The sequence below is a fragment of the Phasianus colchicus genome, chromosome 20 (assembly GCF_987193195.1).
Source record: "Phasianus colchicus chromosome 20, bPhaCol1.hap1.1, whole genome shotgun sequence".
Classification (NCBI taxonomy): domain Eukaryota; kingdom Metazoa; phylum Chordata; class Aves; order Galliformes; family Phasianidae; genus Phasianus; species Phasianus colchicus.
In genome coordinates, this window is record NC_143455.1 from 10,683,024 (window position 1) to 10,710,497 (window position 27,474).

Consider the following 27,474-nt stretch of genomic DNA (forward strand, 5'->3'; position numbering starts at 1 on the left):
CGATTGGCCCGCGCGCGTGAGCGCGTGCGCGTTCGGACCAATCGCCTCCCAGCGCTCCGGAAGGGGAAGTGAGGCGGCGCCGGAAGATGGCGGCCTGGGGGCGGCTGTGTGAGTGAACGGCGGTGCGGGAGGCGCAGCGGGCGGTGCGGGTCTGCGGGTGCGCTGAGGTGGAGCGGGTTTGAGGCCCGGCTCGCTCTGAAGCACAGGACGGCCTGTGGGAAACCGTGCCGGCCGGTTCCCGGTTCGCGCTCTCTGAGGCCGTTCTGTGGTTAAAGGACATCGCTGGAAAAAACGCCGGGCTGCGTTGGGCAGCGGCGCGGGGCGCTGCGGTCAGACGGCGCCTGTTTGTCTGCGGGAGGAGTTTGCAGGGCAGGGGTAGCGTGATGATGGCAGAGACCATCCGGGACCGTAACTCTTGTGAGGCCCCATCTGCAGCACTGCGTCCAAGTGTGGCGCCCCCAGTACAAAAAAGACAGGGAGCTGTTGGAGAGGGTCCAGAGGAGCCACGAAGATGATCAGGGGGCTGCAGCACCTCCCCTGTGAAGACAGGCTGAGGGAGCTGGGCTTGTTCAGCCTGGAGAAAAGAAGGCTGCGGGGTGACTCATTGCAGCCTTCAGTACCTAAAGGGAGCCTACAAACAGGAGGGGAATCAATGCTTTGAAAGGGTAGATAACAGCAGGACAAGGGGAAATGGTTTTACGTTGAGGGAGGGGAGATTTAGGTTGGACGTCAGGGGGAAGTTCTTTACAGAGAGTGGTGAGGTGCTGGAACAGCTGCCAGAGAGGCTGTGGATGCCCCGTCCCTGGAGGTGTTCAAGGCCAGATGCCAGATTGGATGGGGCCCTGGGCAGCCTGGTCTAGCATTAAATGGGGAGGTTGGTGGCCCTGCATGTGGCAGGAGGGTTGGAGATTCATGATCCTTGAGGGTCCCTTCCAACCCTGGCCATTCTGTGATTCTGTGATTCTGTGATTCTGTAACAAAGGATTCCTTTTCCCTGGACTTGTGCTGGTTGTAGCCCCAGGGTTTGTGCTCAGGGAGTAATTCTGTGTGTGTATCGTCCTGAATTGGAGTCTCCACATTTTGCTTTATCAGTACTGGTTGCTTCTTCTTGTTTTGTTCTTCACAGCCCTTGAGATGCAGCCTATTTGCAGAGGATTGAACCAACAGTTTGCCCTGGGATTTCTTTTCCTCAGGGCTTTTCTTTACCTTTAGCTTCAAAGCCTTTAACTGATACCTTCTAAATTGGGAAAGAAAAAAAAGACAAAATATGCAACTTGACTTATATATTTTTCAGCTGGTTTTGTTACTGTTGTTCTTGTTCCAAATCCAGTTCTGTCCGTTCCACAAACGAGCCTGGCTGCTGTCAGATGCGCTTCTAAGAAATCCGGGGGCAGCTCAAAAAATTTGGGTGGTCGCAGCCCCGGGAAGCGCTACGGAGTGAAAAAGGTAGAAGGTAGGTCAGATGTCTGCTGAGCATTATTGCACCCATGGGGTTTTCCACAGTTATCCCCTGCTAGCTGGGTTAATTGTGGAGCATTTCGGTAGGAGGTGGCTGGGGCATTCTTCCAAGAGAAAGGAAACAGGAGGTTCAGGAGAAACTCCCCGTCCCCATGGCAGGGTGGCAGCAGGAGGGCACAGTGAGTCAGCCCTCCCTGCCAGCAGGACTGCAACAGCCAGACAAAACTGCTATGGAAAATGTACTCTGATACTTTGCCTCCCTGCAGAGTCTAGGAGGAGGTACCCTGTGGGACAGCTAATAACTTAAGTGTCCCTTCCCTCCGTGCTGTGTTAAGAAGTTAGGTATTTTAGATGTTTACAAAGGGGAGAATTATGATGTGCAGAGGAAGCCAAAGTACAGATTCTTGCAGCTCAGTGCTTAATAATTAGAGAGTTTGTTCATGAAAACATTAGAGGTAATATAACAAATGCCTTCAGCAAATAGAAAATTTATACTTTATACTCTAGAAGCAGTCTCCTCAAAGACCAAAATTGCTTTTTTCCCCACTATCACTTGCTCTCTATTTCCTAACAGCATTTTCATTTAGATGCTTTTTGCGTTTCAGTTTTTCCATAGAAAATTCCCACAGAAAGCTCTTTAAGTCCTGGAACTGTTTGTTCTTCTGCCAGCCTCAGGGCTCCAAGGAGTTCCATTTCTCTCTAGTCTGACTCTGCCATTCTGTTGCAGGTATGTTTGTGCATGCAGGCAACATTCTGGCTACTCAGCGATTGATACGCTGGCATCCAGGGGCTCACGTAAGTCACACACATTTTATTTTAAAATGTGAAGCAGCAGATGCTATTGAAGCCAGGATATCAAACAACACAGACAGATGACCTGGCCTGCTGTAGTGAAAGACCTCCAGCCTTTACTTTCTAACACCATCCTGGCTCTTTTCCAGGTGGGGATGGGCCGGAACAAGACACTCTACGCCCTGGAAGATGGGATTGTGAGATACACTAAAGAGGTTTACGTACCCCCACCCCGCAGCAGCGAGAGCAGGGAGGTGATCTGCTCTCTACCCAAAGGTGCAATTCTTTATAAAACCTTCATCAATGTTATCCCTACCACAAAAGTAGGAAGCTTTAAGTTGGTCACCATGCTCTGAGTCTCCCATGTGACACAGGAATGGATGGGAGGAAGCAGCTGGGGCAGACTGCTATAGCTGGACTGCCGTTTGAAGAGGACAAGAAAATTCTTGCTCTGAAATTAACTGTGCTTTGCTCTCTTGCTCCCAAAGCACACGCAGTTGGTGTTTAGGCATTGGAATCATCTGCTGGCCACTGTAAGAGTATTCAATAAATGCACTGGAGTTCTTGAGGGTCTTGACTGTTCATAGAACGTTACCTGTGTTCCTTCAGTAGCTCTCCTTCCCTTGAAGAACCTGTTCCATTGTTCCACTGAATTAGTTTATCTGGAATCACCTTTATGACAGTACTTGTCCTACTAATAATTCCATCTATTTTTATTCATTTTTAGTCACTGCTGCTATATTTGTTTCTTAGCTCCAAGACATTACAGAAAAGGAGAGATTCCTTTCCGGCTGTATCTAACTCTGCATCCCAGAAAGCTAGATTTTTGCTAGTATCTAACTCACCTCACTGATTAACTCAAATGCCTGGAAGCATTCCATTTATAACCATGTGAGGCAATTCTGTGCTCTTAAAGCTAATTTATGACTGATTTTAGAGTGTCTGTTAAGAGGCACAAGTCTGGGATGGTATTTGAAACTCAGCAGCTGGAGGTGTCTCATAAAGCCATAATCCAGAAGACTTTTCTTTTTGTCTTTCCTGAGTCATTCCATGATTGCTTATGTTACTTCAAAGAAAGAAGCCTGGATGGTTTATGGCCAAGCTGATCTCATTTTATCTACAGGTTTGTAAACAATTTGAAGCTTAGGCTTTACAGTAGAAAACAGGTTATCAAAATTGGTAGTGTAGTGACATTAATAGATTGTCTTCTCGCAAAAGAAGACAAGGTAAAATGCATCAGAAATGTGTTTCCACCTTTGCTTTACATTCCCCATGGAGCCTGCTGGCCATTTTGCCCACGCTGCTGTCCTTTCCCAGTTGCACACCCAGTTGTGCAGTTTATCTCAGCGGTCTGTATTTGCACACAGCACTGCCAGTGACACAATCCCTTCAACCTTGAGTTTCTGCACATCTCTGTCTGAAGTTCATATAAAGCTGCCGCAGACTGCAGAGGAACATTGCCATGAGAGCACACAGCAATGCTCAGATGCAGATTCATTCCGTCACTAACAGATCAGGATCCCATTTGGTGTCTGATACACTGATAAACAGTTTTATATCCTAAGAAATAGATAAAGTAGCACAACACGACCATCAGAGGTCAGATACCTGGCGTGCTTGGCAGTACCTGCCACACCCTCACAGAGGTAATGATCCACCAGCTGCCTCCAGGAACTGAGCAGACCTTCACCTTTGCTTTGCCCCTCACGCGGAGCAAAGCAGCTGGTCTGCTGCTGATCCACTGCCTTGTGTTTGGCAAAGGGAAGAACAAGCAGACATCAGACATCCCTGGTCACTCCAGTCAAAGCATGATGCTCAGGGGAGCTCCGTAGTTTTCTCCATGCTGCAGGATGGACGTCCAGGACAGTTGGGTCCGACTTGCCTGCAATCAGCTGATTGGAAATAGGAGTGAAGGTCTGAGGTTCGGCTGTTCCCTGCAGATGGAAACGATGTCCCCAGGCACTTCTGTCACTGACGGGAGGAAGAAGTAGCACAGGCAGGCTGAGGTCTTACACAGCTGTGTTCCGCTGACTTTGGTAGCTGACCAGTGCCTGGGGAGGGTCTGGCACACCATGTCTGTCTGTGGCCTCTGAGGTGATTCCCATTCCTGAAAAAGCTGGAGGGTGCCGCAGAGCGTGCTCATAGGGAGGGGGCAGCTATTGAGAGAGAATCAGAAACAAGCAGATCACCCCACGTCGTCTTACACAGCACACACAAAGCACAAAAACACCCCAAAATGAAATTCCAGGTCTCAGAGCAGCAGGCTCTGGCTGGCTGAGAGCTGGAAGGTAAGAGCTGAGCTTGGCACTTGTTTGCCTCGCAGTGGGGCAGAAACCCACAGGAGATGTTACAGCATATCCCACCCGCTCCCTCCGGGATGCCATGCTAGGTTCCTGCTCTGCCCTGTGCCAGGGACTGGGCACTGCTTGTTGCAAAGCCAGAAAACAATTGGCTTCTGCTGAAACAGGACTGTTGTTCGCTTCCCTTTAGCTACGTGTAGGCTGTATGGGGGTCTATAAAAGCAGGCTATAGGTTGTAACTTCATAGAGTTTTCAAGGCTCGGTGCTCCCGAATTTAAGCCCTTGGGGCTTTAGCATGCACAATTCTGAGCAGGTCACTCAGGCACAGGCCAAGAAATGTTAAGAGTTCAATTACTTGTCCTTGGTGCATCTGGGCCTTGCTTTCCTCTGCCCTCAGCGCTCTCACATCAGGGCAAGTAATCATTAGTTACAAACCCAAATGCTGAGTGCCAAGTGCTGACTATTCCAAATATTGCATTGTAGCACTACAAGCTGAAAATCCAGGTAAACCAACAGGTGCTTTGTGCTCTGCTAAGGGTTTCAAATATTTATCTTCTGCTTTAGTCAATGAGGACTTTTTCAACAGGAGTCTCTCGGGATGCTGCCACCGGACCTACGTGTCAGATGCCCTTTGCTGGAGTGCAAATCTTAAATACCATAGCAGGCAATGCCTCTGGCTCACAACAAGCCATGAGCGCTTTGAGGTAACAGCACGGGGCTGTCAGAAGTGTCCTGCTGGGAGAAGGGAGTGAGGAACCATGGAAGCCTTACAGATCCAAAAATAGCATTCCAAGCTCAGCCTGGCACAGAGCATTGATCATAAGGGCTCACTCTGCCATCAGCATTTCTGTCCTTACTCCCAGCACAGGCATTTCTGCAAACGCACCGGGAGAGATGAATCATTAACTGCACAGATGTACACAAAAGGAGCCTCTGAGTACACCGTGTGCCCTTCCCAGAGATAATGGCTATCAGAGAACGGCAAGTGCAGGGAACAGAGTCCATAACCACTGCAAATCACTGGAGCCAAAGCCAGATACAGATGGGAGCAGCGCTGCCCCTGGGCCCTCACCAACAGAGAGCAGCCCTGGGCTCACCTCCTGGGAAGGCTCTGCCCACAGCCCAAACCTCTCTGCGATCATCTGATGGATCTCCCGCTGGCGATCCTTCTTCCGCACGCTCTCATAGCTGGGCAGGCGGGGCTCCCAGGAGGGCAGCTGGTAGCTGCTGGGCGGCGCGACACAGAACAGCTCCTCTGCCTGGAAACACCAAACCCAGAAATGTCAGCACGGCGGGCTCTGCTGGGAGCCGGTGGCCCAATGCCACCTCAGGATGCTTCAGGTTCAAAAATACAGGTGCCACTCCTTGAACCCTTTAAAGAGGAAATCCGCAAACCCTTCCTGGAAATAATTACACCACAGGTGCACGATGCAGACGTGCTCTAGAGATCCCAAAGTCCAGGGGATCTGCCCAATCAAAGCAAGACATATAAAGACAAGGTGGTGCCCTCTGGAGCATCCCTGGGCCTTCTCCACCAGTTCTTATGCACGGACAGCTTTCCCACAGCCCAACACCTCTCTCATAACCCCCAAGACCTTCCCGGGACACCACAACCTTCCCAAGTCTCCTTCCAGGGTCATCGGGACCTTCACTACCCTTCCCCCCAGCTCCCCTTGGGGAAAGCAGCACCACCTGCATGCCAGGATTCTCAGCAGCGCTCTCCAGCCGCGACGCTCTGCACTGGGGTCCCACCAGCCGCTGGTTGCTGCTGAAGTACGGGGGTTGGCAGTCCTGGAACAGAGAAGAGGAGTGAGCTGAAATCCGTCCCGTAGCTGCAGCTCCGGAGGAAGAGCCGCCGGCTGTGCCCGCGTGCGCCGTGCCTGCACCCTTCCCGCCCCCCGAGCTCCCGCACGGTCTGGCCGGGCAGCAGCAGGTCCGCTCCGGGCACCCGTGTCGGCTGGCCGCGCTGCCGGGCGCTGGACGCTTCACGCAGGTTCAGCAGTATTAGCTTTCACGGGGGGACAGCATGACATAAAAAAAGGAAAAAACAGGAAAGCGGGCACTCGGCTATTCCACTGGTGTAGATAAGAGCTCTGGCACGCGTTCAAGGTCACAGAATTTGTAAACGCTTATCTATTCAGGGACTCGTTTCAGAGCAACGCTGCAAGCAGCTCTGAGAAGCAATTACAGTCCTGATCCTGAGCAGCCTTGCTCCACTTAAACGCGATTCCCTACAAAGGCGCCGAGCAACAGCCAGCAAAGATTCCTCCCGCGGAGAGGAAAATGCTCCCTGCTCTCACAAAGCGGCGCGGAGCCTTCGGGCGGACCGCGGGGCAGCGCGTGTGACGGCGCCGAATCGCGGCGCGGTGCCGTCCCGTTCCGGGTCAGCGCGGCACCCACCGCCCCGCCGCTCCGCGGGAGCCGCCCCGGCCCGGGCAGCGGGGAAGCCGCCTTTCTGCACCCCTCGCCCGAACCGCCATCCCGGCATCGCTCGGAGCGGCGGAGCGGAGCGCCATCCCCGGGCACCGCACAAAGGCCGCGCCGGCCGAACACGCCGCTTCCCGGCCCCGTCCCTCGCGAGGCCCCTTCCCCATAACGCGGAGCCCTGCTCGCCAGCGTGCCGAACGGAGGAAGGGAAGGAAGGAGGAGAGCGCGTCCCGGGCCGCCGAGGGGATCCGCGGCGTTTCCCCCCCGGCAGAGCCCGGCACGAGGGCACGGGGCACTCACGCACTGGCCGGGGCTCTGGAAGAAGCGACACGAGCAGAGGAACTGGCAGCACGTGGGGTCCCGGCGGTACAGGAGCAGCAGCAGGACGAGCACCGCCAGGATGAACACGGACGTGGACACCGCTGCCAGAGGAGAGGAGACGCAGTGAGCGGCGGGCAGAGCGCGCAGCTCCTTCGCCCGCGGGGTCTGTAGGAATAAAGCAGCGCGGGGAAGCCGGTCTCGCCCGCTGCCCGACCCGAGACACCGAGGGCACCGCGCGTCCCCAGCGCTTCTCTCGCCGTAATAAGGGACGTCGGCTGCGTTCCCAGAGCGCGTCCCACGACCGGCTCAGCTCCGCTCAGCACCGCCCCGTACCCCCGCGCTGCCCCGAGCGTATCTCGAGACGCGGCCACGGCCCCGCGGAGCTTCCGCGCCTGCGGTTCCCGACGGACCGCGTGCGAGGAGGGGAAGCCGTTCCGGCTGCAGGGAGCGGACCGAACGCTCCCGGCGCCGCGGGGAACCCCGGACAACGTCCCCGGCGTGGAGCCCCGGCCGCGCACTCACTGGCAGCGATGATGATGGCCAGGACGTTGCTGTCCATGTCCTCCTCGCCGGGCCGCGCCATACCCCCAGCGCTCCGCTCCGCACCCCGCCGGGCCGGGCCCAGCACAACGCCGGCAGCGGCGCCGCCCCCCGGCCCCATTGGCGGCGGGACCGGAGGTCGCCGTGGCGACGCGACGCGCGGGCGGAGCCCCGGAGGGAGCGGCCGGGAGGGGAGGGAGCGGCGGGTCCGCGTGCGGGCACCGGGAAGGAGAGCCGTTAACGGCGCACCCCGAGCGCGGAGGGGAGCATCGCCCGCCGCCCCGTGACGAAGCGGTACCGCAGAACGGAGCCTGGGGGGCACCCGCAGCCCGCACGGAGCCGACACACCGCACCGTACAGATATAGATATATTTGTGGAGATGTTGCATATTCAAGGTAACTTTACATAACGCTCCCGACACGGATTTTGGCGTTCCGCACGGTGCCGGCCCGGCGCGTGTCCACAGCTCCGGCAGCTGCGGAGCGGGGGAAGAGGGCGAGCGATGAGCAGCGAGCGGCTCGTACAGCCCGGGGAACTTGGGAGGAGCGGAGGGAAAGGCGGCACGGGGCTCAGGAGGTGCTGAGCGGGCGGCCCTCGCCTCAGCTGCACCCCTCGCCCGTCCTCGCACAGGCACCGTCCGTCCTCGGGCTGCTCACAAACTCCAGTCGCAGTTCCACACGTGGAGCAGCTCCTCAGGGTGGAAAAGCGAAGCCAGCCGCCCCACGCAGCGCTGGACTCGGAGACGAACGGCACAGGCGGGGCCCGGGCCGGCGGGTGGCTGGGATCGGGACGCGCCGTCGCTGCCTCGGACGGGGGAAGCAGAAGCAGCACGGAGTGGATGGCGCCGGCCGAATCTCCTTTCTTTGCTTTGTAGCCAGGGAAGCAGAGCAGATCCTGAGAGCTTCTGCTGACCCAGGAGAAAAGAGCAGGCGGGGCCGACGGGCTGTGACCCAGAGCAGCTGCCGTCGCGTTGCATTTTGGCAGGAGAAGCATCCCGCCCGCCCCGGAGCTGTGGGTGGAGCAGAGACAGAGGCCACAACGTCCCACGGGCTCAAACCGCCCTCTGAGCCATCGCACAGCAAACATCGGCAGCTCCAAATGTTTGGCACAGTCGGGCAGCTGCCCTGAGGGCAGCACGATGCGGTCCCTCCTCAGCCCCCAGCAGGAAATGGTAAACAGCAAAACAATAATAATAATTAAAAAAATGTAAACAACCCAGCACCCTGTCCTGCAGCACCAGGACAGCCAAGATAACAAGGTATGTTACAGTCTCAGGGGATGTGGAGACACGAGGACATCCCGGCCAACGCGGGGTCTCGTCTCTATTGCACTTTGCATCATATATATTTCTATATATATTTATAAAAATACAAACTAAAGGGACTAAAGGGCTGGGGTCGAGGGGATGAGATGCAAGCCCTGGGCCAGCAGCAGCTCCATGCACGTGGCAGGCTGTGCCCTGCCCTGCGCGTCCCTGTGTGCCCTGCCCTGGAGTCCCCTGCCAGCCTTCCAGGGGAGCAACCCGCAGCACAGGGGCTGATCCTGCAGAGATCCAGCCTGGGCAGGGCAGAGAGGGCAGGGTGCTGAGGTGGCGCAGAGCCCACCCCCATCAGCCTTCCGTCCCTCCTCCATCAGCCCTTCCCAGGACTCCAAGGCCTGGATTGAGAACCACGCAGCTCCCGTCAGTGCCCCACAGCGATGGGCACCCCAGCACGCTCCCCATGGCCAGCAAGTGCCCATTCCTGGGGGAGATGGCCAAGACCACCTCTCCCTCCTCCAAAAGAAACCCACAGGAGGATCCCCTCAGCCCGGCACTTCCCCTGTTCTCTTCCTCAAGTAACTGCGGTGTGAATTGCGCGGGGTGATGCAGTCTGGAGCCCCTTGTGGGCAGTGATGCAGGATGCCCCCCGCTCCCAACGCCGCCCCCCGGCTGCTCCTGCTACCTCAGCCGCCCATCAGGTTTGATGGGCCCCAGTTCTGATTTGGGGTCCGGGGACAGTGAGCTCCAGGAGGTTTTGCTGCAGATCTCCAGGGAGGAGCAGGAGGATTCGCTGCCGACGCAGATGTCCGCCACGGACCAGAAGGTGCTGATGGCACTGTCTGCCCACTCGTCCAGCGCCCGCCCCGTCAGCTGCGCCTTTTGTGCCGCTGCCATCTCTGCCTCCTCGGGGTGCGGCAGGTTCAGGATCCCCCCCAGGCCCTGGAAGCTCTGCTCCATGTACTCGTTGCGGGGGGGCCCGCCGTGCAGCCAGCTGCTATCGTCTGCAGGACAGGGACGAGAGCTGTTAGCACTGCTGATCCCAGCACTCCGCTCCCCTTCCCAGCACCCTCAGCATCCCGGTCCCTTGCAGCCCCCGTAGTCCAGCCCAAGGGACAGGGAGGCAACTGGAGGATGGATGTGGCAGACCCGTATCAGCCTACTGGCCTCGTCTGACACACAGATAGAGGATGGCTCCTGCAGTGTCGTGGGCTGCAGGCTGGAGGCTAACACCAGGGGGAAGCACATCGGACTGCCCACAGAGAGACCTCAGCCCCGATCCCAGAGCATCCTCACCTTTCCTGAGAGGCTGCCTGCGGTTGAAGGTCTGTGGCACCACCAAGAACTGGTTCTCCCCCAGGGGTTCCCAGAACTGGAGCAGGCGGATAGTCCAGATGCCGGGGCGCAGAGGCCGGTTCAGGGGCGGCTTGTACTGGGTGAATTCTGTCTCAGCATCCACCGTGATGTCGTAGGAGGCAGCAATAACATATGTGGGGTCGATCCACACCACTGTGGCTGTCAGGTTGGGACCTCGCGACCACTTCTGCATGGCCATTGGCTCGTCAAAAGGCCCCATCAAGCCTCCAAAATTGCGGAAGAGCCTTTCCTTGGGATCCCACTCTGTGCCCACCTGCAGGGACAAGAGGCATGAGGCAGTGGGACACCAGGCAAACAGATGCTATCAATTTAGGATTTACGCTTCACCATCTCAAACCAGAGAGAGAATGAGCTTTGGAGCCCAAAGCAATGCATACCCACCCTGCACTACTCTCCTGTCTGCCTGCTCCACATCAGTGCCAATCCAGCTGCATGTAATGTCCTCTGCAGCCAGAGATGTTGGCACCAGCTGCCTCAACTCCCCCCTTTGCCCCCGAAAGATCCCTTCAAAGCCTTTTGTCCACTGTTCAGCTCCAAATTAAAGCCAAATTCCTGGACAGAAGTTCATTCTCAGCCATGACAATGGTATTGAGTCCTTCTGCCTCAGAGTACAGGCATGGAGAGAAAGAAGAGCAGCATGGTGTAGAAAAGCTCAAGAGGAAAGCAGGAGTTTTGAGGGAAACTTTTCCCATACCTCAAGGTTCTGTAATCGGTTTGCCTGTCCTCCATGACCTGCCAGCTTCAGAGCTCCTTGGGGCATCATCCACACCTCCAGGGACTCTGCCCGGCCAGTTGCTGAGTTCTGCACTTCCTGCATCACCAGGTAGCCCTGGAAACGGTCGTCATAGAAATACAAGTGAACACTGGATGGGAAACCTCGGGGCTCAAATCTGGAGAAAGACAGAGGTTGCACAACTGAGCGTCAGCATCCTCCCAGCACAACGTGCAGCCGCCCTCAGAGCCTGGACCAAGCCATGGTCAATGCCCCACCTGCAGAGCTTCTCCTCCTTTGGTGCCACCACAGATGCTGCTTTGCGGAGCCCCAGCCTGGAGAAGCCCGTGTAGAAGGTGAGGGTGACGTCGCTGAGGCCGCTGAGCCCATCGACGCGGTCGTAGACGTTCTCCCAGTAGGCCTTTAGGGCAGGTGTGTTGGGGGGGTAGCTGCCATACAGGTGGGTGTCGAGGATCTCCAGCACCTCCTGATTCACTGTCGACTCAAACTTGCGGGCAAAGAAGGTGGGTCTGGAGAGTTGCTGGAACAACACAGTCATTTCTAACAGCAATGGTGGCTTCCCCTCCGCCCTCCCACCTCAGCAGGGCGGCCGGGTGTGGGGCACAGTGGGAAGAAGCATGCTAGGACCCATTCTGCCCCATCTGATGGCACAGGCTAAGGAGCAGCAAAGCACAGACTGTGTGTGGGATCCTCTGTGGCAGGATCAGTGGTAGCAAAAAGTATGGTTACTGGTAACGCAGATGGGTTCCAATCTCTCCCACTGCCTTCCCCTCTGTGTGCTCAGAAGCATCCATTTGTCATCCACCCCTTTATCTGTTATATCTGGCTATGCTCAGAAGGGCTCCCACCCTCCAAAGACCCTGCAGAGTTCTGGCCATGTGGCACAGCTTGCAGGATCAGCACTGTGCACCATGTAGTACTGCAGCCCCTTGCTAGAAAATCCTGCTGAGGGACAGAGATCTCCCAAACCTCCCCTGTTCAGTTTACATCTCAACTTGCTGAGAGCACAGGATGTCAAAGTATTTTGTCCTGCCAAAGATGACAGCCCTGTTTTCACAGATTTTAAAGAACAGATATTTGCCCCAAGTAATAGGTCTGCAAAGAAAGAGCAGGGAAATGGGAAAGAGTCTGGGAAAAGGAGCAGCATTGCAAGCAGAAGCCCGGCTGCTAGGCAGGGCAGTGAGCATAACCCCGCCAGCAGAGTGCTTAGACACGTCTGTGCTGGGCCCCACAGGGGCTGGAGAGCCAATCCTGCTCCTGTTCCTCCTGGGTCGGGTGAGGCTCGCGCAGAGCAGCTGGCACTGCATCTGCAGGGGAGCTCAGAGAAGAGCTGGGCACAGAGACAGGAGTAGGGGAAAGAGCAGGAGGAGAAAGGAGGATCTTTTTCACCTGTAGCCGGAGGAAGTCCTGGGGTTTGAAGTCATTTGGGGAGCACCCGCACCAGTCGACTATGTGTTTATATTGGCACTTACAGCCCAGCTTGCGGTTCCAGTTGGTCACTCGGAGGTTGTTATCGACCAGCGTCTCGCAGGCGTGGCTGTTCTCCAGGACCGTGTGGAAGAAGGACTGTATGGCAAAGAAGGGACAGAGACCCGGTGGGGATGGAGGATGGGTGCTTAACAGAGCCCCCTACCCTCACTCACAGAAGAACAGGGAGGCCCAGAAGAGCTGGGATAGCTCCCAGTTCCCAGAACAGGGCAACCCATAACAGATCGGCTCATTCACACACATCACTCCTTATCCAGCCCAGAAATGTCTGGACCCAAAGCACAGGGCTGGATACAAACACAACCCTTGGCAAGTCTGCTCCTCTCCTCTCTCTTTCCTACCAGCAGTCACAAAAGCTGCAAGAGCAGAACCTGCAATGCCCCTCCCAGCTACCTGGGGCAAGGATGGAGTGGGGCACTGTTCAGAACAACGGGAAGAAAGTCCCACCAAAGCCAGCACCATGCTTTTGTTCATTTCTTGGGGAGAAGGAATAAGGCTGAGAAAAGAATGCAGCTCTCACAGCGAAGGCAGCCCTCAGCTCCCCTCCCGCAGCCCAGCAGCACCCACCTCAGCTGGCAGCAGTGTGTAGGTGTAGAACTGGCGCAGCTGGGACACCAGCTGGTCGTCTGCATACACCACATACTGCACGAAGCTGCGTGTCAGTGAGAACCAGTCGGAGCCGCCGTCCACCACGATGCCTTCAGGGATGTGCCGCTCACCCAGCCTCCACATGTGGGAGTCACACTCGTGGAACAGGCGGTCCAGACCCTGCTTCTTGATAAACCTGGGCAGAGGGACAAACACGAGGCATTAGGGACGTCACCCGCTTTGCCAGGACACAGACGAATCTCCTGCAGTGTAAAACCAGTGGATTAACACCAGTGATAGGGCTGGCTGCTTGGCTCTGGCAGCTACAGCTAAAACAACTCCCTGCACAACTGTTCTGTTTTTTCGCCCTCGCACCTCCCCACTTTCCTGTTCCTCCCCTTGGTCTTTAACTGGGATTACCTGGCATTGTCTCGGCCGTGAGACTTCAAGAAGTTCTTATCTCGGTATTTGGACAGGAACATCACCAGCTCCTCGTTGGTCCTGACAGGTACATTAGAAAGTGTTAGTGGGATAAAGCAGCCCCTCAAGCTGCCTGGTAGGTGCTGACTCAGTCCCTTATTCCATTGCTGGGCAGACACAGCCCCTCTGCTGTCTGGCACCTGTTGAGGTGTGCAGGGATGGTGCACATCCATGTCTTCACATGTGTTCACGTGCACATTCCCCTGCAACACCCAGGCAATGGGAAGGCATGGCCTCTGAGGCTCCTCTACAGAGATGGAAGCAGCCTTGCCCTGAAGTATCATCACCAGCACGTGGGTGCTATCTCTAACCTCTTCTTCCTTGAGCTCCCTACTCCTCCCAGCAATGTTACTCCCAAGGCTGCTGGGGAACCACACAGCCTGAACCCTTCCATTGTCCTCCCTGATCCAACAAGGTCCTCACCTCGTGGGGTAATCAGTGGCACTCAAGTTGATGAAGAAGTCCCAGGGCCACTCAGTCAGCTCCAGCAGGTCCTTCATGCTACGCAGGTACATCTTCAGCAGGCTGGCACCTCCCCAGATGGTCACCATGCGCCAGGGTGTCACACGGATGTTGGGGTAGTGCTGGGCCAGCTCCACTGCCTCTCGATGGAGGTAGTTGGAGCGCTGCAGGGGACAAGGCTCACAGTCAGCGAGCACTCCTCTTCCCAGGGCTCTGTCCTCTTCACCACCAGCCCTGCTCTGTCTATGTCCTTCTGCCCTCCCCACTCCCCTATCTGCCTTCCTGAGCAGTACCAAGAGTCAGACCCTGCAGCTCTGTGGTGCCCCAGCCCACACCACAGCTAAACTTCATGCTGCTGCTCTCAGGGGTTGGACTGGAAACTCTGGAAAGGGCAGCCAGACCCCACCTGCTGCCAGCATCCCCCCATGCCCCCGGACCCCAACCTTGCTGGCAGGCTGGGCAGCCCACCTCTGAAGGGCTCTCTGAGCAGCAGCAGCCATGATCTGCTGCCTGCCCAGGGCACAGCAGCCCCTTTTATTTATTTATATTGCTGAAACAAAAAGTGGGGAGCCAGAATAGAGTTGCCTGCCTGATCCAGCTGACCTTTTCCTTCCACCAGGCAAACTGACATCTCCCTGGGATCTTGTGATCTATGGAATGGAGAGTGTTTTGGCACTAGCCATGCCTTGGGGCTGTTTCTTGCTGTTGCCAGCGCACAGAAATAACAGAGCAGAGGAGCAGGGTGTGAGCACTGCATCTTCTGGGCTGGAGTACAATCTCTCCCCTGCCTACATGAAAGGAAGTGGCACTGGGAGGAAGATGAGCACAGACTGTTTGCTGCTTGTGGCCCCAAGGGCTGAGACCACCCTGCTCTGGGCAAGGGTGACAGATTCTACTATTTCTGGAGAGGCAGAGACAGTGGGAGAGTCACAGTGATGACAAACCCCACCCGGTCACTTCCTCCCATACCAGAGATCCTCATCTTCATTTAGTACCTGTCTGCACCCTCACCTCTAAGGACTGCTTGGGTGATGGATCCAGACATCATTAGCACATCTCTCCCTTCTTCTCTCCCCCCTTCACATACCTTATCGACGTGGATGTAGAAGAAGTGCTGCTGGTGGTACACAGCCTTGATGAGCCGCTTCAGCTGGCGAATGGCCCTGCCGTGCACCACCAGCATGTAGGCGATGCGCACAGGATTGCTGGGCGGCACCTGCTGCAGCCGGCTCTCATCCCACTGGATCACAGGGCTGACCTTCCCTGCATGAGGAAGCGAGGGCTGTCAGCCACCTGCTGGCTTTGGCTCCAGACAGCACAGGGCATGCCACTGCCCTACCACGCACAGCAGGGCACCTTGGCACGAGCAGTCCCTTGTGTTACACTGACAGGGACGTGATGGGAAAGGAGGGGTGCCCTCCTGTAATGCGATGGAAAGTGCAGCAATGACAGCAGAACAGCAAGATCTCAGGTGCAAGTGAGAATTTACTCAAACACAACAGCAGCAGGCACAGAAATAAAAAAAAGAAGCTGCTTACCTTGGGAAGGCCTCAGGTAGGCAAGGATCTCTAGAGATCCCTTCACATCCACCGCCAACCCTTGAATGAGGGCTGGGAAGGGGTGGATCCTGGCTCCATCCCTGCTGGTCAACCAGGTACACTGCATGCACCTGAGCTCCCCTGGGTTGGCCCTGCCTTCCCACCAGGTGCTCCATCACTGGCTCAAGCCCTGACTCAGCATTTCCACTACACCTCCTCTGGCTATTCAAAACAGAAGATGCAGCCGCACCTGGCTCCAATCTCTAAAACTGCTGCTGCTGGGGATGAACAGCCCAGCTTAAGGAGGCTGTCACAGCTTTGATTGGATTACAGAGGCAGCGGAAATTTGGGAATCAGCAGCAGGTTGAGGCAGCTTTGGGCCCCGTGGGACAGTCCAGCTGCACGAAGGAGGTGGCCCACCCATCTCACCAGGACACTCCAGATGCCCACAAGCAGCCTGGGCACGTGAGCAGGACTTACCGGAGAGCGGGCAGTGGCGAGGCACAGACTGAGGCATGAGGCTGCCGGCCCGGTGCAGACACACCACGTTGGCAATTTCCTGTTGGCACTGCTTGCTGCTGGCCCTGGCCAGCGCCGAGAGGGCATCTTTACCCGTGATCTCACACTTGGGGGTGAAGCTGTTCTCGGTGGGCTGCGGAGCCCCCTCCACGCTGCCTGTGTCACCCTGCTGGAAGACGGCCAGCTGGGCGTCCCCGCGCGGCTCCGTCAGGTTCCTCCTGCTGGAGGAGTCCGGTGCGGCCGGCAGCCGCCGTCCCACTTTGTGTCTTGCTGTCACAGCTCTCACCACCTTTGACACCAGAGCCCCAGGGCTGTCCAGCCGTCCCCGCCATCGCCCGTGCTTCCGTCCTGCGCTGCCCCGGCGCCCGGCAGAGCTGTCTGAGTCCTTGGAGCCATCGCTGTTTTCAGGCAGCCTGGCTTTCTTCTGCCGCTCCTGTTTCAGGTGGATGCAGAAAAGGACACAGTATTAACTCAGGCCTGCTGTTGATGTGCTCAGAGCATCCTCGTTCCCAGTGCTCAACGTCTGTGTCCCACTGGAGCCCAACAACCAACATCCATCTCTGCCATACTCAAGGCACACTGAGGCACAGCAGCGCTGGCTGCTGGTGTCACTGCAAGCAAGGGAGGCGTGGGTACCCCTCACTGCAGTGTCTCCTCAGGGCTGAGCAGAAGGAGCCCAGAGCAGTGATCTGACTCTCCTGCCCTCAGCAGAATAACTATCTTCATTTACAGCAGCTCAGTGCTGCAGCATGCCAGGTGCTCCAGCAGCAAATGAGGCCTTCATTCCACTCCCCCACCCAAAACCCCCACCTCCAGCCCCACAGCACCTCCCTGCATGGTGCTTTGCCCCCTCACAGAGACAGCCCCCAAGCCTCTATGTTCCAGCAAGTGACACTGGTCTGCAGCCCCTGTAGCTGCAGCACCCAAAACACACAACCAGGACATTGCTCCAAGGTCCTCTCTGCCTTCCTGCCACACTGCAGGGTCCTTCGTGGGCAGAGAGGGCAGGCACAGGGCTCCCCTAGCTGGTGGCTGTGACTTTGCCAGCTAGCAAACAGACCAGCTCCCCACTGTCACAATCACACTGTGAGCCCAAGCTGGCTTTGAAGCCCAGCTTATCCAAGGGATGGAGTCCCAGACAAGAGGCAGCTGTACTTACTGGGACTGAAAGGGAAGAACCTGTTGTGCTCCCTTCCCCAAATCCTGGCTTCCAGTACTCGCCTGGAGCAGATGCAGTGACCGCCAGCTTCTCTAGAAATCCCTCTAACAAACCTTCCCATGGAGCCAAGTGTGTGCAGAGGGAACAGTTAATTGCACTTCATTACCTCTGCCAGGCTGGCTGATTAGCAGAAATGAGTTAGACTTGGGAAGAGCGAAGAGTTGTTCCTGGACACACAGAAGTTTGGATGGTAGCAAAGAGGGAGGCAGCTGCGGGGCCAAGGGCGGAGCTGCCCAAGGGGTTGGCACAACAGATGCCATCAGATGCATGAGCCCCATGAGTTATTCTGGCCAGGGCTGCCCAGGGCTGGGGAACGGCTTTGGCTGGCACGGCCACCAGCACAGCACCAACCAGCTGTCACCGCAGGCAGCGAGACCTGTTGCGAGCTTCTCTGGGGGAGCAGCATCTTCTGAGGATGCACAGACGGTCACAGAGATGGTGAGACCAAGTTAATTTGCTGCACAAGCCTCCCTGTGGGCGTAGCTGCCAGGAAGGTCACAGCCAGGAGAAATCACGCTGTGCAAAGGCTAGAAAGCATCTGGCGAGACCTGCCTGTTCCTGCCAGCCTGTGTGAGCAGCCAACAGGCAGAGCCAGCACAGAGTCCCTGAGCTCCCTGTGCTGGGCTGAATGGTCTCCCCATGGCCTGCAACCCTTGGCTATGCAGGAAGGGGCCACAGGGCTGCTTGGCTCCCGCAGGGCTGGTGTGAGCAGGGACCAGGTGAGCCCACTGCCACGCAGCCAGGCGTCACAGCCAGCCCCCGACAGGCGGTGAGCAGCTCATTAGCACTGCACAGGCCCATCTGTTTGGAGAGTTATGGACCTGTTTTCTCTGAACGTCATACGAGCAGGGCGTCAGGAAGTGTCTGATGAGCAAAGAGTCTCTTCCACAGACTCAGCCCAGCCCTGCAGGAAGACCCTGTGGCCCTGCCAGCACACCCCAGCACAGCGCCTACGCACAGAACCCCACGTGTCCCCTGGAAGGAACTCAGCTGCTATTCACAGCAGGGAATTCCTCAGAAACATCACCAGCCTTTCTGGAGCTGCCAGCTAGCAAACTGAATGCCTTCTAATTACCGCACCACAGCAGAGCCATCCCTCCACCCAGCCAGGCAGAGAACAGCTTCAGCCACGTTACTGTGCTGTATTTAGGGCTCGTGCACAGGACTCTTTGGCAGAGCTCCTGGCAGAGCCAGCAGCTGCCTGTCCCTCCTCCCAGCACACATGGACGACTCCAGCCACCTGCCAGTGGCCACTTCCCCCATCCTGCATCCCCACTGCCTCCATTGAGGTCCGCATGGCGCCATGGAGCCGTGGTCAGGCACCGAGACCACACCTCCCTGAAGCAGGGCTGACTTCACACTGCCTGCCTCCTGGCGACAAAAGCACCAGGTGCTGTGCCTGATGCAGGGTGCTGTGGCCATTGTCCCCATGGCACCTTTCCTCCAGAGTGGCACCAGGATGCCGCATCCCCACGGCCCATTCCCACATCTCATCCCTTCTGCTTCCCCTGCTCCTGTAGATAGTGCCCAAACTGCTGGGAAAGGAAGGGCACAGGGACTGGCTTCCCCAGGACTTCTTTTAGAAAGCAGTAGGTGAGCTTAAGATCACAGCCCCTGCATTGCCAGAGCTTCTCAGCACAGACGCCAAGTCCTCCCAAGCATCTCCTCCCTTTTTTGCAGGACACAGAGGATGCATCCATCTGGGTCTCCAGGTCCTGGATGCTGCAGAGGGCCCAAATACACATCAAAAAACAGTGATAAGAGAGAGGAGCAGAGTTAATGACATCTGCTGTCCTGCAACATTCCATCTGGACTTGACTGACCCTGGTGCCTGTCAGATACCAGCTCTCATCAGGAAAAACCAATGCCAAAATGTTCCAAAGTCACCGGGGAAACGTGAGGCTCAGCTGCCGTTAGTTCAGCCAGCAGCAGGTCCTTAAACTCATGATTCAGATGGACTCAATCACAGCTCCTACAAACAAGCTGGCTGGGGAAAAAAAAAAAAAAACACCCAAGAAATCTCAGCAAAGCTGGAAGAAAAGATGTTTTGTAGGAAGCTTCTCTGGAGGCTGCAGCACATGGATGACAGCAACACTCCAGCACCAGAGAGGGGCCTGCTGCCTGCAGCGAGGAGGACAGGAGGGAGGTGAGAGCACGAAGAGTGAATGGGCTGCAACACCTCTCCCAGTGACAGCTCCTCACCTCCGCCCACAAAGACGCTTTGCGGTCTGTGTGCTCAAACCTGTGCTGTGCAAAGAGCCAGCAGCACCGCAGACCTGCCGGCGTGCAGCTCAGGAGCCAGCAGTGCTGCTGCGACAGTCAGAGGCTCTGCTCCATGCAGGTTGGGGCATCCCTGAGTCCCACCTGAGTGCCCACCGTGCTGGTGCTGCCTGCAGCAGGCGTGCTGTTGGTGCGGGTTGTGAGCAAACACAGCAGGTCCCAAAGCACCAAACACAGACCAGACCTTTCTCTCCAAGCTGTCGGCCTGGACAGGGATGGGGGTGGCTGATCCTGGTGGAACAAGGTCATCTGGCTTCCCGGATGAAGAAGTCCCAACACACCAATTGCTGCTGCAGTAACACAAAATTCAGCGTCGACCTGGGCGAATGGAGATTGATACACCACAAAGGAAGGGTACAGGCAACAGCAGCCAGAGCGGCCAACGTGGGCACAGGGCATGCAGGGCAACCATCAGCACAGCACTGCTCTGAAGGGGAAGACGAGCTCGCTTTGCTCCTGATGCTGCATGGTGCATGGCAGACTTGCAGCTCCCTTGTGCTCACTCCTGCGTGTCACAGTTGGCTTGTGGTGGGGATGAGCCAGGCTAGAGCAGTGTCCATTAGTGGGAAGGAGCCATTTACTCAAGCAATTAGATCCTAGAGTTTCCCAGATCCATCCAAGCCTGCAAGGTCAGGTACTCCAGGGAGAGCTCTCCTGCCTTCATCTCTACCAGAAATACCCCAGGGAACAGTGGTTCCTCCAGGTCTGGCCAAAATCAGAAACTGCAGGAGAGCACAGAAGCAAAGAGCTTTGTTGTCTTCCTAAAACAGTTAACTGGATTTTTCCCAGCTTGCTGATGGGTTTGAGCTGTCAGTAAAGTTCACGATGCTTCTTGCATTCTCCAGGGAGGCTTCTCCATTCCTATCCTATGAGCTGTGAGACTGGTGGTGGTGAATTGTCCCCTGTACAGATGAGGGTGCCCATGGCCAAACCTGTCAGTGCCCAGCTCGGTGCTAGGGGAGGCACGAGGAAAGCAGGATGAACAAGGAGGCCGCACAGGGCAGGAGCAAAGGCAGGCGGAGCTGATGACAGTGGCACTGGGAGCTGCCTGCCCAAGTGACAGCGGCGGACAGGGGAGCAGCGTAGGCCGGTGCAGAGAGAGAAAGGGAAGCCGGGATCAGCGAAGTGCTCCAGCCAAGGTCAGGGGAAGAGGACAGGGCTGTCAGTCACACCTGGCAGCCACAGCTCACACACTCACAGCATCTTCAAATCCAAGGCAACTCCGTGCCCGCTCTCCTTGCCACACGCAGCTCCGGGTTCTGACTCACTGCTGCGCTCACCCAGCCCTGGGGCTGGCGATCGACCGCCGGCTGCGCGGCCAACCCACAGCCCTCCCTCCTGCTTCCTCGCAGTGGCCGCTCCGTTCCTTTCTGCCCTCGGGGCAGAAGTTTCTAGTCCACGAAAACTCCTGCGGCCGCAGGGGCAGCTCCTGCAGCCAGAGGCGGCAACGGAGCGGAGGTGAGGAGCTCCTTCTCTTCCCTTCTTTCCCTTCCCTTCGTGCTCAGGATCCGAGCCGTCGCCGCCGCTCAGCCCCGCAGCCGGCCAGGCCCGGGCACAGCGCGAGCGGCTCTCCGCAAACGAACACAAGGCGCCGAGCGGCCCGGAGGCGCAGCGTCCCGCCGGGAGGTGGAGGCGATGCCCGCACGTGCCGGCCCCGCCCCAGCTGCCCCGTGCGGACGGGGGGCAAAACGCGCGGCCCGGCGCCGCGGAGGCACAAGAAAACCCGGGGCTGCGGGCGGCCTCACGCGGCTACCGCGCCCGCAGCCCCGCGCCCCGCCCTCCGCTCCGCTCCCCACGCCGCGCGGACCCGCGGCCCCCAGCGCGGAGCCCCGGCGGCCCCACGCGACCCCGCGCCCCGAGCGGAGCCCCCCGAGCCCCCGGCAGCCGCGGCCCCGGCCCACCCCCCGCCCCAGGCCCGGCCCGGCCCGTCCTCCGCCCGCCCGCTCCGCACCTCGGCCGGACCCTCCTCGTCGAGGCCGGCGGAGCTCCAGAGCACGAGTCCCTGCAGCAGGAGGATGGCGAGGGCCGTGGCCACGGCCAGCCGGTACCGCCGGGCCAGCTTCCGCACCCGGGCGCTCGCCACCATCGTCACGGCCGCTCCGCCGCCACGGGGCGGGCTGCGGCGCGCACGCGCGGCCGGCGGTGGGCGGGGCCAAGGGCGCGGGCACGGCGCGCGAGCGCGAGGGGCGCGCGTGCTGGAGCGCGCGCGCGCGTGCGGCGGTTCCTTTCTGCGCGTGCGCTGCGCGCGTTCGTGCGCGTCCGCGTGTGCGGCACGCCGGGCGCGCGCTCGTGCGTGCGTGCGGGGCCGCGCTTCGTCTCCCCGCGGTGCCGCCGGAGCGGGGGGCTGCGGGCGGCGCGCCGCTGGAGCTCTCCAGACCCCGCGAGGCGGCTCTGCGGGTCTCCGCCGGTCTGCACCGAGATCCCGGGCGGCTCGTGGCCCCGCGGCGCGCGCTGCCCCCCGGCAGCAGCTGTTGGCAGCTCCTCCTGTGAGAACGACCCCCAGATGCGGCGGAACGGGGCCCGGCTGCCCGGAGTTACCCATGGACTCACCGAAGTATCGGTTGCGTTAATTGAGAAAGGAGAGATGTTTTCGGAGAACAAGGCATCGAGCGGGTGCCCGGGAGTAAATGATGGGCTGAGAAGGGGCGGGGGGGCCGAGCCGCGGCCCGGCAGGGCTCCCAGCGGGGCTGTGGGGGCACGGAGCCATGGCAGACCGCCCTGGGGAGCGCGGGGATGTGAGGAGCCGTTTCCCAGCGGCCGTGCAGGACGAATGGAAGCATCTCTGCCGGCTGCTCCCCCAGCCAGGGGCCACACAAATGCAGGGACTATTTTTTGTTCCCAGCACGGCTGCCACGTGGGGCACGAGGTCTCTGAATGCGGGGAGTGATGTTGCCCCCTCTTGCTCAACCTCTTCCTGTCTTGCGCTGTACCAAAGAAGCACCGGAGCCTATGAAAGCAGCCGGTTCCTGGCTGCCCCAAGCACTGCCCTGATGCCTGGACTGGGTCTCAGTGTTCCGAGCAGCTCCTGCTGCCATCGGCTCCAGCAGACAGCAGTGCTGGCTCCTCATCCTCACTGTGCTGCACGCTGCTGCCTGGGAGCCATGTTGGCATAGAGCTGTTCCTGCTCCTCCGGAGGGATTTTGCACACCTGGGCATAAAGGCTCTCTGTATTCCTTTCCAAATTCTGGGAAAAAGAGGGAAAAAATATAAAAAAAGAACTATTGGCGTGGTTCCTCCAAGGAACATCCACGCTTCCATCCCTTTCAAGCGCCCATCGCAGCCGCAGGACCGGAGAGCATGAGGGCACCCTCGTTATCTGTGGCTATTGTCCACCTGTAACCCACCCATCCAACCCAGCCCTGCCCCACACCAGGTCCCCCCATTACAGCCCCCAAGCAGGATTTCTTCCTGCTGCCACCTTGTGCTTTCCCACCTGGCACGGCTTCTTGACCTCCGAATATTCGGTGGCTGCCTGTGGGGCTGCAGGTGCAGCCCTGACGTTGCTGTACAGATGGCTCTGCTCCGTGCCCGCATGGCTGATATTCGCGTACTGCAGCACCTCCTGCAACCAACCCAGAAGAGCTGGGGTGCACTTCCAGCACCTCCCATCCCACTGCCCTCAGTGATCAGTGCTGGGATGGTGGCAGGAGGACAGAGTGCAGCACTTCCCCCTTCCTGCACAGCTCCCTGGGCCCGGTGCTGTTTGCCTTACCGTGTTGGCTGTGCCACGAGTGCTGCTCATCTCGATGGGTGCTCCTGCGAGGGCTGCGTCATGGTCAGACAAAGGGTCAGAGAGATGCAGTCATGGTCAGACAAAAGGGAAAGCAGAGGAACAGCAATGTGTGAAACCCTGCGCTGCTGCGGCCAACCTCACCGCAGAGCAGGAAGGGACCTGGGGCAGCTGGCCCGAAGCAGCTCTGCAGCAAACGCAGACCCACCAGAAAGCTGGCAGCCCTCTGCCCCTTCCTGTGCTGGCACCAAAATTCACATCAAATCTAGACAGAAAAAGGCACTGGTGACAGCTTCGCTTACCCTTCTTCCTCTTCCAGGACAGAATTACCAAAACGGTAGCAGCAATTGTGAGGAAAAACAGAACCACTGCAATGCATGGGATGAGGATGCCCATGACTATGTCCAACCTGCAAGAGGAAAGAGTTTCTGTTCTCTCACTCTGCTCAGCAGCAAAGCCAGCAGCAACCACTGCAGAGCAGGCATGTGGGCACAGGTGGCTGCTGTTCATCTCGCTTTGCTCTCTTTGCTCGGCTTGGTCATGTCTGTGGGCAAGGGGCTTGCCTGGAGAGCAAAGGAAGCAGGCAGGTGGTCCTTGGCCTGCAAGGAGCAGCAGCAAATGGGAAACTGTGTGAGAGCTGCAGCACCTCCAGTGTTTTAAGAACCCTTTATTGCCACTGCCACTGCCCCTCTATTGTTCTGCTCTGGTTTGGATGTGCTGTTTGGTGACCTGCTTTGCTGCCAGCAGTAACAAGGCACGGTCACTGTGTCAAGGGGACGGGTTTAGAGAAGGAGATCAGCTGTATGCACACTGACGGGAGCCTCAGCCTTCCCCACATCTTGCATCACCTCCGAGAGACGGAGGAGAGGGGAAGCTCTGCTGCTGCCATCCTGCCCTTGGGCAGCCCCTGCAAGGCCATGTGTGACTGCAAAGCAGAACAGCACCCAGCTCAGCTCACAAGCGGCTTCCCACAAGCAAACACCCCTTCGAGATATGGGGAAGGAAATGGGATCAGCAGTGCAGCCCAAGCTCTCTTCTCACACAGCCATGACCTGTTGCTTCCTCCTGCTGCTCAACACCAGCAGGCAGGTGTGTCTCTGCCAGGTCCCAGATTGCTGTCTGCATTGAGCAGCTGTCTGACAGGACACAAGGCTGCCTTCTGAAGGCAAAGGCAAGAGATCTGAGTCTGAGTGTGGGCCACGAGTGGTACTCACTGCCCTTCACTGAGGTCTCCAGGGGAAGTGGGGCGTGCGGTCTGCTCTGCAGTTTCCTGCTGGGGAGGCATCCATGTGGAGCTGAAAATGGGGCCAGGGGAAATGGATGATGTGGAGGGTGATGCTGAGGATGTGGGGTTAGGACCTGTGAAAGAATAGGAAGTGCTCAGCACGTCTGCCTGCCTCCATGGGAAACGCTGCGGGCTGGGAGAGTCGGAGGTGATGCACTCAGAGTCACCCCAGGGGACCCGGAGCCCCCTCTGCACATAGGGCACAGCCCCAGGGCTGAGGCTCTAAGCCCCCTCCCCAGGTCTGCAGCGGGGCCCAGCAGTCCCAGTCCCCCCAGCACACATACACACCCCAGCAGTGGTACTGCATGGCCCTGATCTGGGGGTCTGGAGTTCCTCGGTGGGAAATGGGGTGAGAGTGAGGGACTCCGTGGTGGCACAACATTTGGGCCAGGGAAGCACAGGGAGAGCCAGCAGGATCAGAGCAGAGTGAAAATGGAGCATGAGAGCAGGGTGATGCCCTGCAGAGTGGGGGGTAGCTGAAGGTGGGGCAAGAAAAAGGGAACATACTGAGACCCCTATCATGGTGGCAGCCTGCACAGCCTGGTGACACATCCCAGGGCAGCTCCATGTCAGGTGCCCACCTCCTCCCGCATCCCAGAGCCCTGCTCCTGTCACTTCTCCTTGGGCACGGGGGGAACGTCAGACCCACGAGCACTGACCTGAGAACACGATGACCTGCACCGTGTCAGAGACATCCTTCTGCAATACGTGTGTCTGCACCCCACAGCGGTAGGTGCCCGCATCCCCCGCAGTCAGGTCCCTCATGGTCACAGTGAACACCCGCTCCGTGCGGTTGTCCCAGATGGAGGTTCGGCCCTCCTGAGCCCAGGGCTGCTGCTCCGAGGTGATGACGATGTGGGTTTTATACCAGCAGGTGTTAATCGTCCCAGGGTAGCACCAGTATTTCGGATACTTCTCGTACCCCTTCTGGTAGGAGCAGGACACCGAGAGGGACTCCCCGATGTATCCCATCACGGTGCCGGGTCCCCGCACCGCCCGGCCGGGGAGGCACAGAGCCGCGCAGCAGAGCAGCGGCAGCAGCCGCATGGCCCCACCGGCTGCGGGAAGCTGGGGCCGAGAAGCCGCGGAGCTCTGCGTGCCGCCCCCCCGGGGCCGCTCCCGTCGGACGGGCGGAGCTCGGGCCCCGCGACTCCTCCCGCCCCCTGCACCCCCGCGCGGCGGCCGGAGGGAAGCACGGATACGGGAGAGGGGCCGGAGCGGAGCTTTATTGCGGAGAGAAGCGGTGCGGGGCCGCGGGGGGCGGCCGGGTACAGCCGCTCCGCAGGTTCAGCCACAGCACGGCCGCGCTCATGGCCAGCAGCGCCAGCACCTGCAGCCCCGCCAGCAGTGGGAACAGCGGCAGCGAGCCGAAGTGGTCCGGAGCGGTGTCTGTCCCTGGAGTAGTGGATGTCGCCGGCGCTGGAGTCTCGATCGGAGCGTCCGTCCCCGTTGGCAGCGGCCGTGGGGTGGTCCGAGGGAGCGCAGGGTCAGCCCTCGATGTTGGACCTGCAAAAGCACGCAGCAAACTGAGCAGTCCCGACCCTCTCACCTCTGCACCCCATTCCCAGCTCATCTCACAGCCCTGCCCCGGCTCCTGACGTGGTGGTTGTGGGTTTGGGGGCAAAAGTACTAGTGCCAGGTAGGGAACAGGCATGGACTGACCTGAGAACACGATGACCTGCACCGTGTCGGAGACAACCTTCTGCAATACGTGTGTCTGCACCCCACAGCGGTAGGTGCCCGCATCCCCCGCAGTCAGGTCCCTCATGGTCACAGTGAACACCCGCTCCGTGCGGTTGTCCCAGATGGAGGTTCGGCCCTCCTGAGCCCAGGGCTGCTGCTCCGAGGTGATGACGATGTGGGTTTTATACCAGCAGGTGTTAATCGTCCCAGGGTAGCACCAGTATTTCGGATACTTCTCGTACCCCTTCTGGTAGGAGCAGGACACCGAGAGGGACTCCCCGATGTATCCCATCACGGTGCCGGGTCCCCGCACCGCCCGGCCGGGGAGGCACAGAGCCGCGCAGCAGAGCAGCGGCAGCAGCCGCATGGCCCCACCGGCTGCTCTTGTGCCCCGGGCAGCCCTCGTGCAGAACGCGCTCCGTGCCTGTCCTTCAGGGCTGTGCCTTCCCCTTTCTGCTTGACTCACGGCCAGGCACTTGCAGAAGTCAGACCGCAATGTGCAGTTCCGGTTTCCTCTGCTCTCAGTTCATTTCCTTCATCCCTCTGTCACCAGCAGCACTCAGTTCTGGTGCCTCGCTGCCCAGCTCCCACCCAACACCGCCCTCGCCCATCCTCTCCCTCAGTTGTGTGTCTCCAGGCCTCTCCCCATCCCCAGTCCTCATCCCCCTGCAGCTCCAGTCCCTCATGCACCTTGTCATTGCCCTGGCGGACAGGTTGGGCTCAGCATGCCCATGGAATGGGGTTCCATCAGGGTGATGGAGTTCCCCCAGCTCTGTTTGGGCAAGTTATCTTATGTGACACTAAAAATGTGCTGGCAGAAGACTCAGTGTGCACTGAAGGGCCCCACATGAATGGTAGCACTGCTCCTGCTGCCGCCAAGCACAGAGCATGGGAAGGAATGTGATCCGTAATGGAGCTCAGCAGCGGATGGATGCAGAGCCATGGATGGGATGCAGCAAGGGGAGGAGGCAGCACTGCAGCCGTGTGTGCTGTGA

The 27,474-nt window shown here is 58.5% G+C and overlaps 5 protein-coding genes and 1 long non-coding RNA gene across 7 annotated transcripts; 2 read left to right on the forward strand and 4 right to left on the reverse strand.

The window, feature by feature from the left end:
- Positions 1-6: 6 nt before the first annotated feature.
- MRPL27 (mitochondrial ribosomal protein L27) lies at positions 7-2,818 on the forward strand. The gene is made up of 4 exons (XM_031598664.1): positions 7-108; positions 1,331-1,453; positions 2,186-2,253; positions 2,400-2,818. The coding sequence occupies exons 1-4, from the start codon at positions 87-89 to the stop codon at positions 2,604-2,606; spliced, it is 420 nt and encodes a 139-aa protein (XP_031454524.1). The 5' UTR covers positions 7-86; the 3' UTR covers positions 2,607-2,818.
- On the reverse strand, positions 1,315-7,987 carry LOC149915383 (uncharacterized). 2 transcript variants are annotated; one of them, XR_016459029.1, is made up of 6 exons: positions 7,821-7,987; positions 7,278-7,399; positions 6,243-6,341; positions 5,648-5,809; positions 3,859-4,406; positions 1,315-1,430 (listed from the first exon to the last, which is right to left on the reverse strand). XR_016459029.1 is itself a non-coding variant. In XM_090121734.1 (5 exons), the coding sequence occupies exons 1-5, from the start codon at positions 7,957-7,959 to the stop codon at positions 4,260-4,262; spliced, it is 669 nt and encodes a 222-aa protein (XP_089977860.1). In that variant the 5' UTR covers positions 7,960-7,987; the 3' UTR covers positions 2,816-4,259. The 2 variants fall into 2 exon arrangements, 1 of the variants encoding a protein (XP_089977860.1); XM_090121734.1 differs by lacking the exon at positions 1,315-1,430 and having other exon boundaries at positions 2,816-4,406.
- A 108-nt stretch (positions 7,988-8,095) lies between these two features.
- Positions 8,096-12,804, forward strand: LOC149915384 (uncharacterized). Its single transcript, XR_016459030.1, has 3 exons — positions 8,096-8,234; positions 8,470-11,542; positions 12,682-12,804. It is a non-coding gene; the product is annotated as an uncharacterized LOC149915384 (long non-coding RNA).
- XYLT2 (xylosyltransferase 2) lies at positions 9,763-21,916 on the reverse strand. The gene is made up of 11 exons (XM_090121716.1): positions 21,733-21,916; positions 16,244-16,715; positions 15,313-15,488; positions 14,187-14,389; positions 13,704-13,784; positions 13,263-13,479; positions 12,597-12,773; positions 11,465-11,727; positions 11,169-11,364; positions 10,394-10,727; positions 9,763-10,101 (listed from the first exon to the last, which is right to left on the reverse strand). Exons 1-11 carry the CDS (start codon positions 21,865-21,867, stop codon positions 9,779-9,781), a joined length of 2,577 nt encoding a protein of 858 aa, XP_089977842.1. The 5' UTR covers positions 21,868-21,916; the 3' UTR covers positions 9,763-9,778.
- Positions 21,917-22,651: 735 nt separating this feature from the next.
- LOC116232382 (CMRF35-like molecule 8) lies at positions 22,652-25,911 on the reverse strand. Its single transcript, XM_031598662.2, has 6 exons — positions 25,456-25,911; positions 24,726-24,870; positions 23,814-23,920; positions 23,494-23,546; positions 23,215-23,343; positions 22,652-22,965 (listed from the first exon to the last, which is right to left on the reverse strand). The coding sequence occupies exons 1-6, from the start codon at positions 25,841-25,843 to the stop codon at positions 22,852-22,854; spliced, it is 936 nt and encodes a 311-aa protein (XP_031454522.2). The 5' UTR covers positions 25,844-25,911; the 3' UTR covers positions 22,652-22,851.
- A 19-nt stretch (positions 25,912-25,930) lies between these two features.
- LOC149915385 (protein CD300H-like) lies at positions 25,931-26,960 on the reverse strand. The gene is made up of 2 exons (XM_090121735.1): positions 26,459-26,960; positions 25,931-26,302 (listed from the first exon to the last, which is right to left on the reverse strand). The coding sequence occupies exons 1-2, from the start codon at positions 26,844-26,846 to the stop codon at positions 26,022-26,024; spliced, it is 669 nt and encodes a 222-aa protein (XP_089977861.1). The 5' UTR covers positions 26,847-26,960; the 3' UTR covers positions 25,931-26,021.
- Between the last annotated feature and the right edge of the window lie 514 nt (positions 26,961-27,474).

What these genes read in the sequence shown, in the direction of transcription:
- LOC116232382 (XM_031598662.2), bottom strand. Translation starts at nt 25,843, where the DNA reads ATGCGGCTGCTGCCGCTGCTCTGCTGCGCGGCTCTGTGCCTCCCCGGC. An exon ending in GCAGGTCATCGTGTTCTCAG is followed by an intron (nt 24,871 to 25,455) that starts GTCAGTGCTCGT and finishes ATTCTTTCACAG; the next exon opens with GTCCTAACCCCACATCCTCA. An exon ending in AGGTCAAGAAGCCGTGCCAG is followed by an intron (nt 22,966 to 23,214) that starts GTGGGAAAGCAC and finishes TCTTTTTCCCAG; the next exon opens with AATTTGGAAAGGAATACAGA.
- LOC149915385 (XM_090121735.1), bottom strand. Translation starts at nt 26,846, where the DNA reads ATGCGGCTGCTGCCGCTGCTCTGCTGCGCGGCTCTGTGCCTCCCCGGC. An exon ending in GCAGGTCATCGTGTTCTCAG is followed by an intron (nt 26,303 to 26,458) that starts GTCAGTCCATGC and finishes GTGCTTTTGCAG; the next exon opens with GTCCAACATCGAGGGCTGAC.
- XYLT2 (XM_090121716.1), bottom strand. Translation starts at nt 21,867, where the DNA reads ATGGTGGCGAGCGCCCGGGTGCGGAAGCTGGCCCGGCGGTACCGGCTG. An exon ending in TCTACATCCACGTCGATAAG is followed by an intron (nt 14,390 to 15,312) that starts GTATGTGAAGGG and finishes TGTCCCCTGCAG; the next exon opens with CGCTCCAACTACCTCCATCG. An exon ending in CAGGCAGCCTCTCAGGAAAG is followed by an intron (nt 10,102 to 10,393) that starts GTGAGGATGCTC and finishes CCTGTCCTGCAG; the next exon opens with ACGATAGCAGCTGGCTGCAC.
- MRPL27 (XM_031598664.1), top strand. Translation starts at nt 87, where the DNA reads ATGGCGGCCTGGGGGCGGCTGT. An exon ending in GGCGGCCTGGGGGCGGCTGT is followed by an intron (nt 109 to 1,330) that starts GTGAGTGAACGG and finishes TTCCAAATCCAG; the next exon opens with TTCTGTCCGTTCCACAAACG. An exon ending in GCTGGCATCCAGGGGCTCAC is followed by an intron (nt 2,254 to 2,399) that starts GTAAGTCACACA and finishes GCTCTTTTCCAG; the next exon opens with GTGGGGATGGGCCGGAACAA.
- LOC149915383 (XM_090121734.1), bottom strand. Translation starts at nt 7,959, where the DNA reads ATGGGGCCGGGGGGCGGCGCCGCTGCCGGCGTTGTGCTGGGCCCGGCC. An exon ending in CTGAGAATCCTGGCATGCAG is followed by an intron (nt 5,810 to 6,242) that starts GTGGTGCTGCTT and finishes TGGTGTTTCCAG; the next exon opens with GCAGAGGAGCTGTTCTGTGT. An exon ending in GGGCAGAGCCTTCCCAGGAG is followed by an intron (nt 4,407 to 5,647) that starts GTGAGCCCAGGG and finishes CTCTCTCAATAG; the next exon opens with CTGCCCCCTCCCTATGAGCA.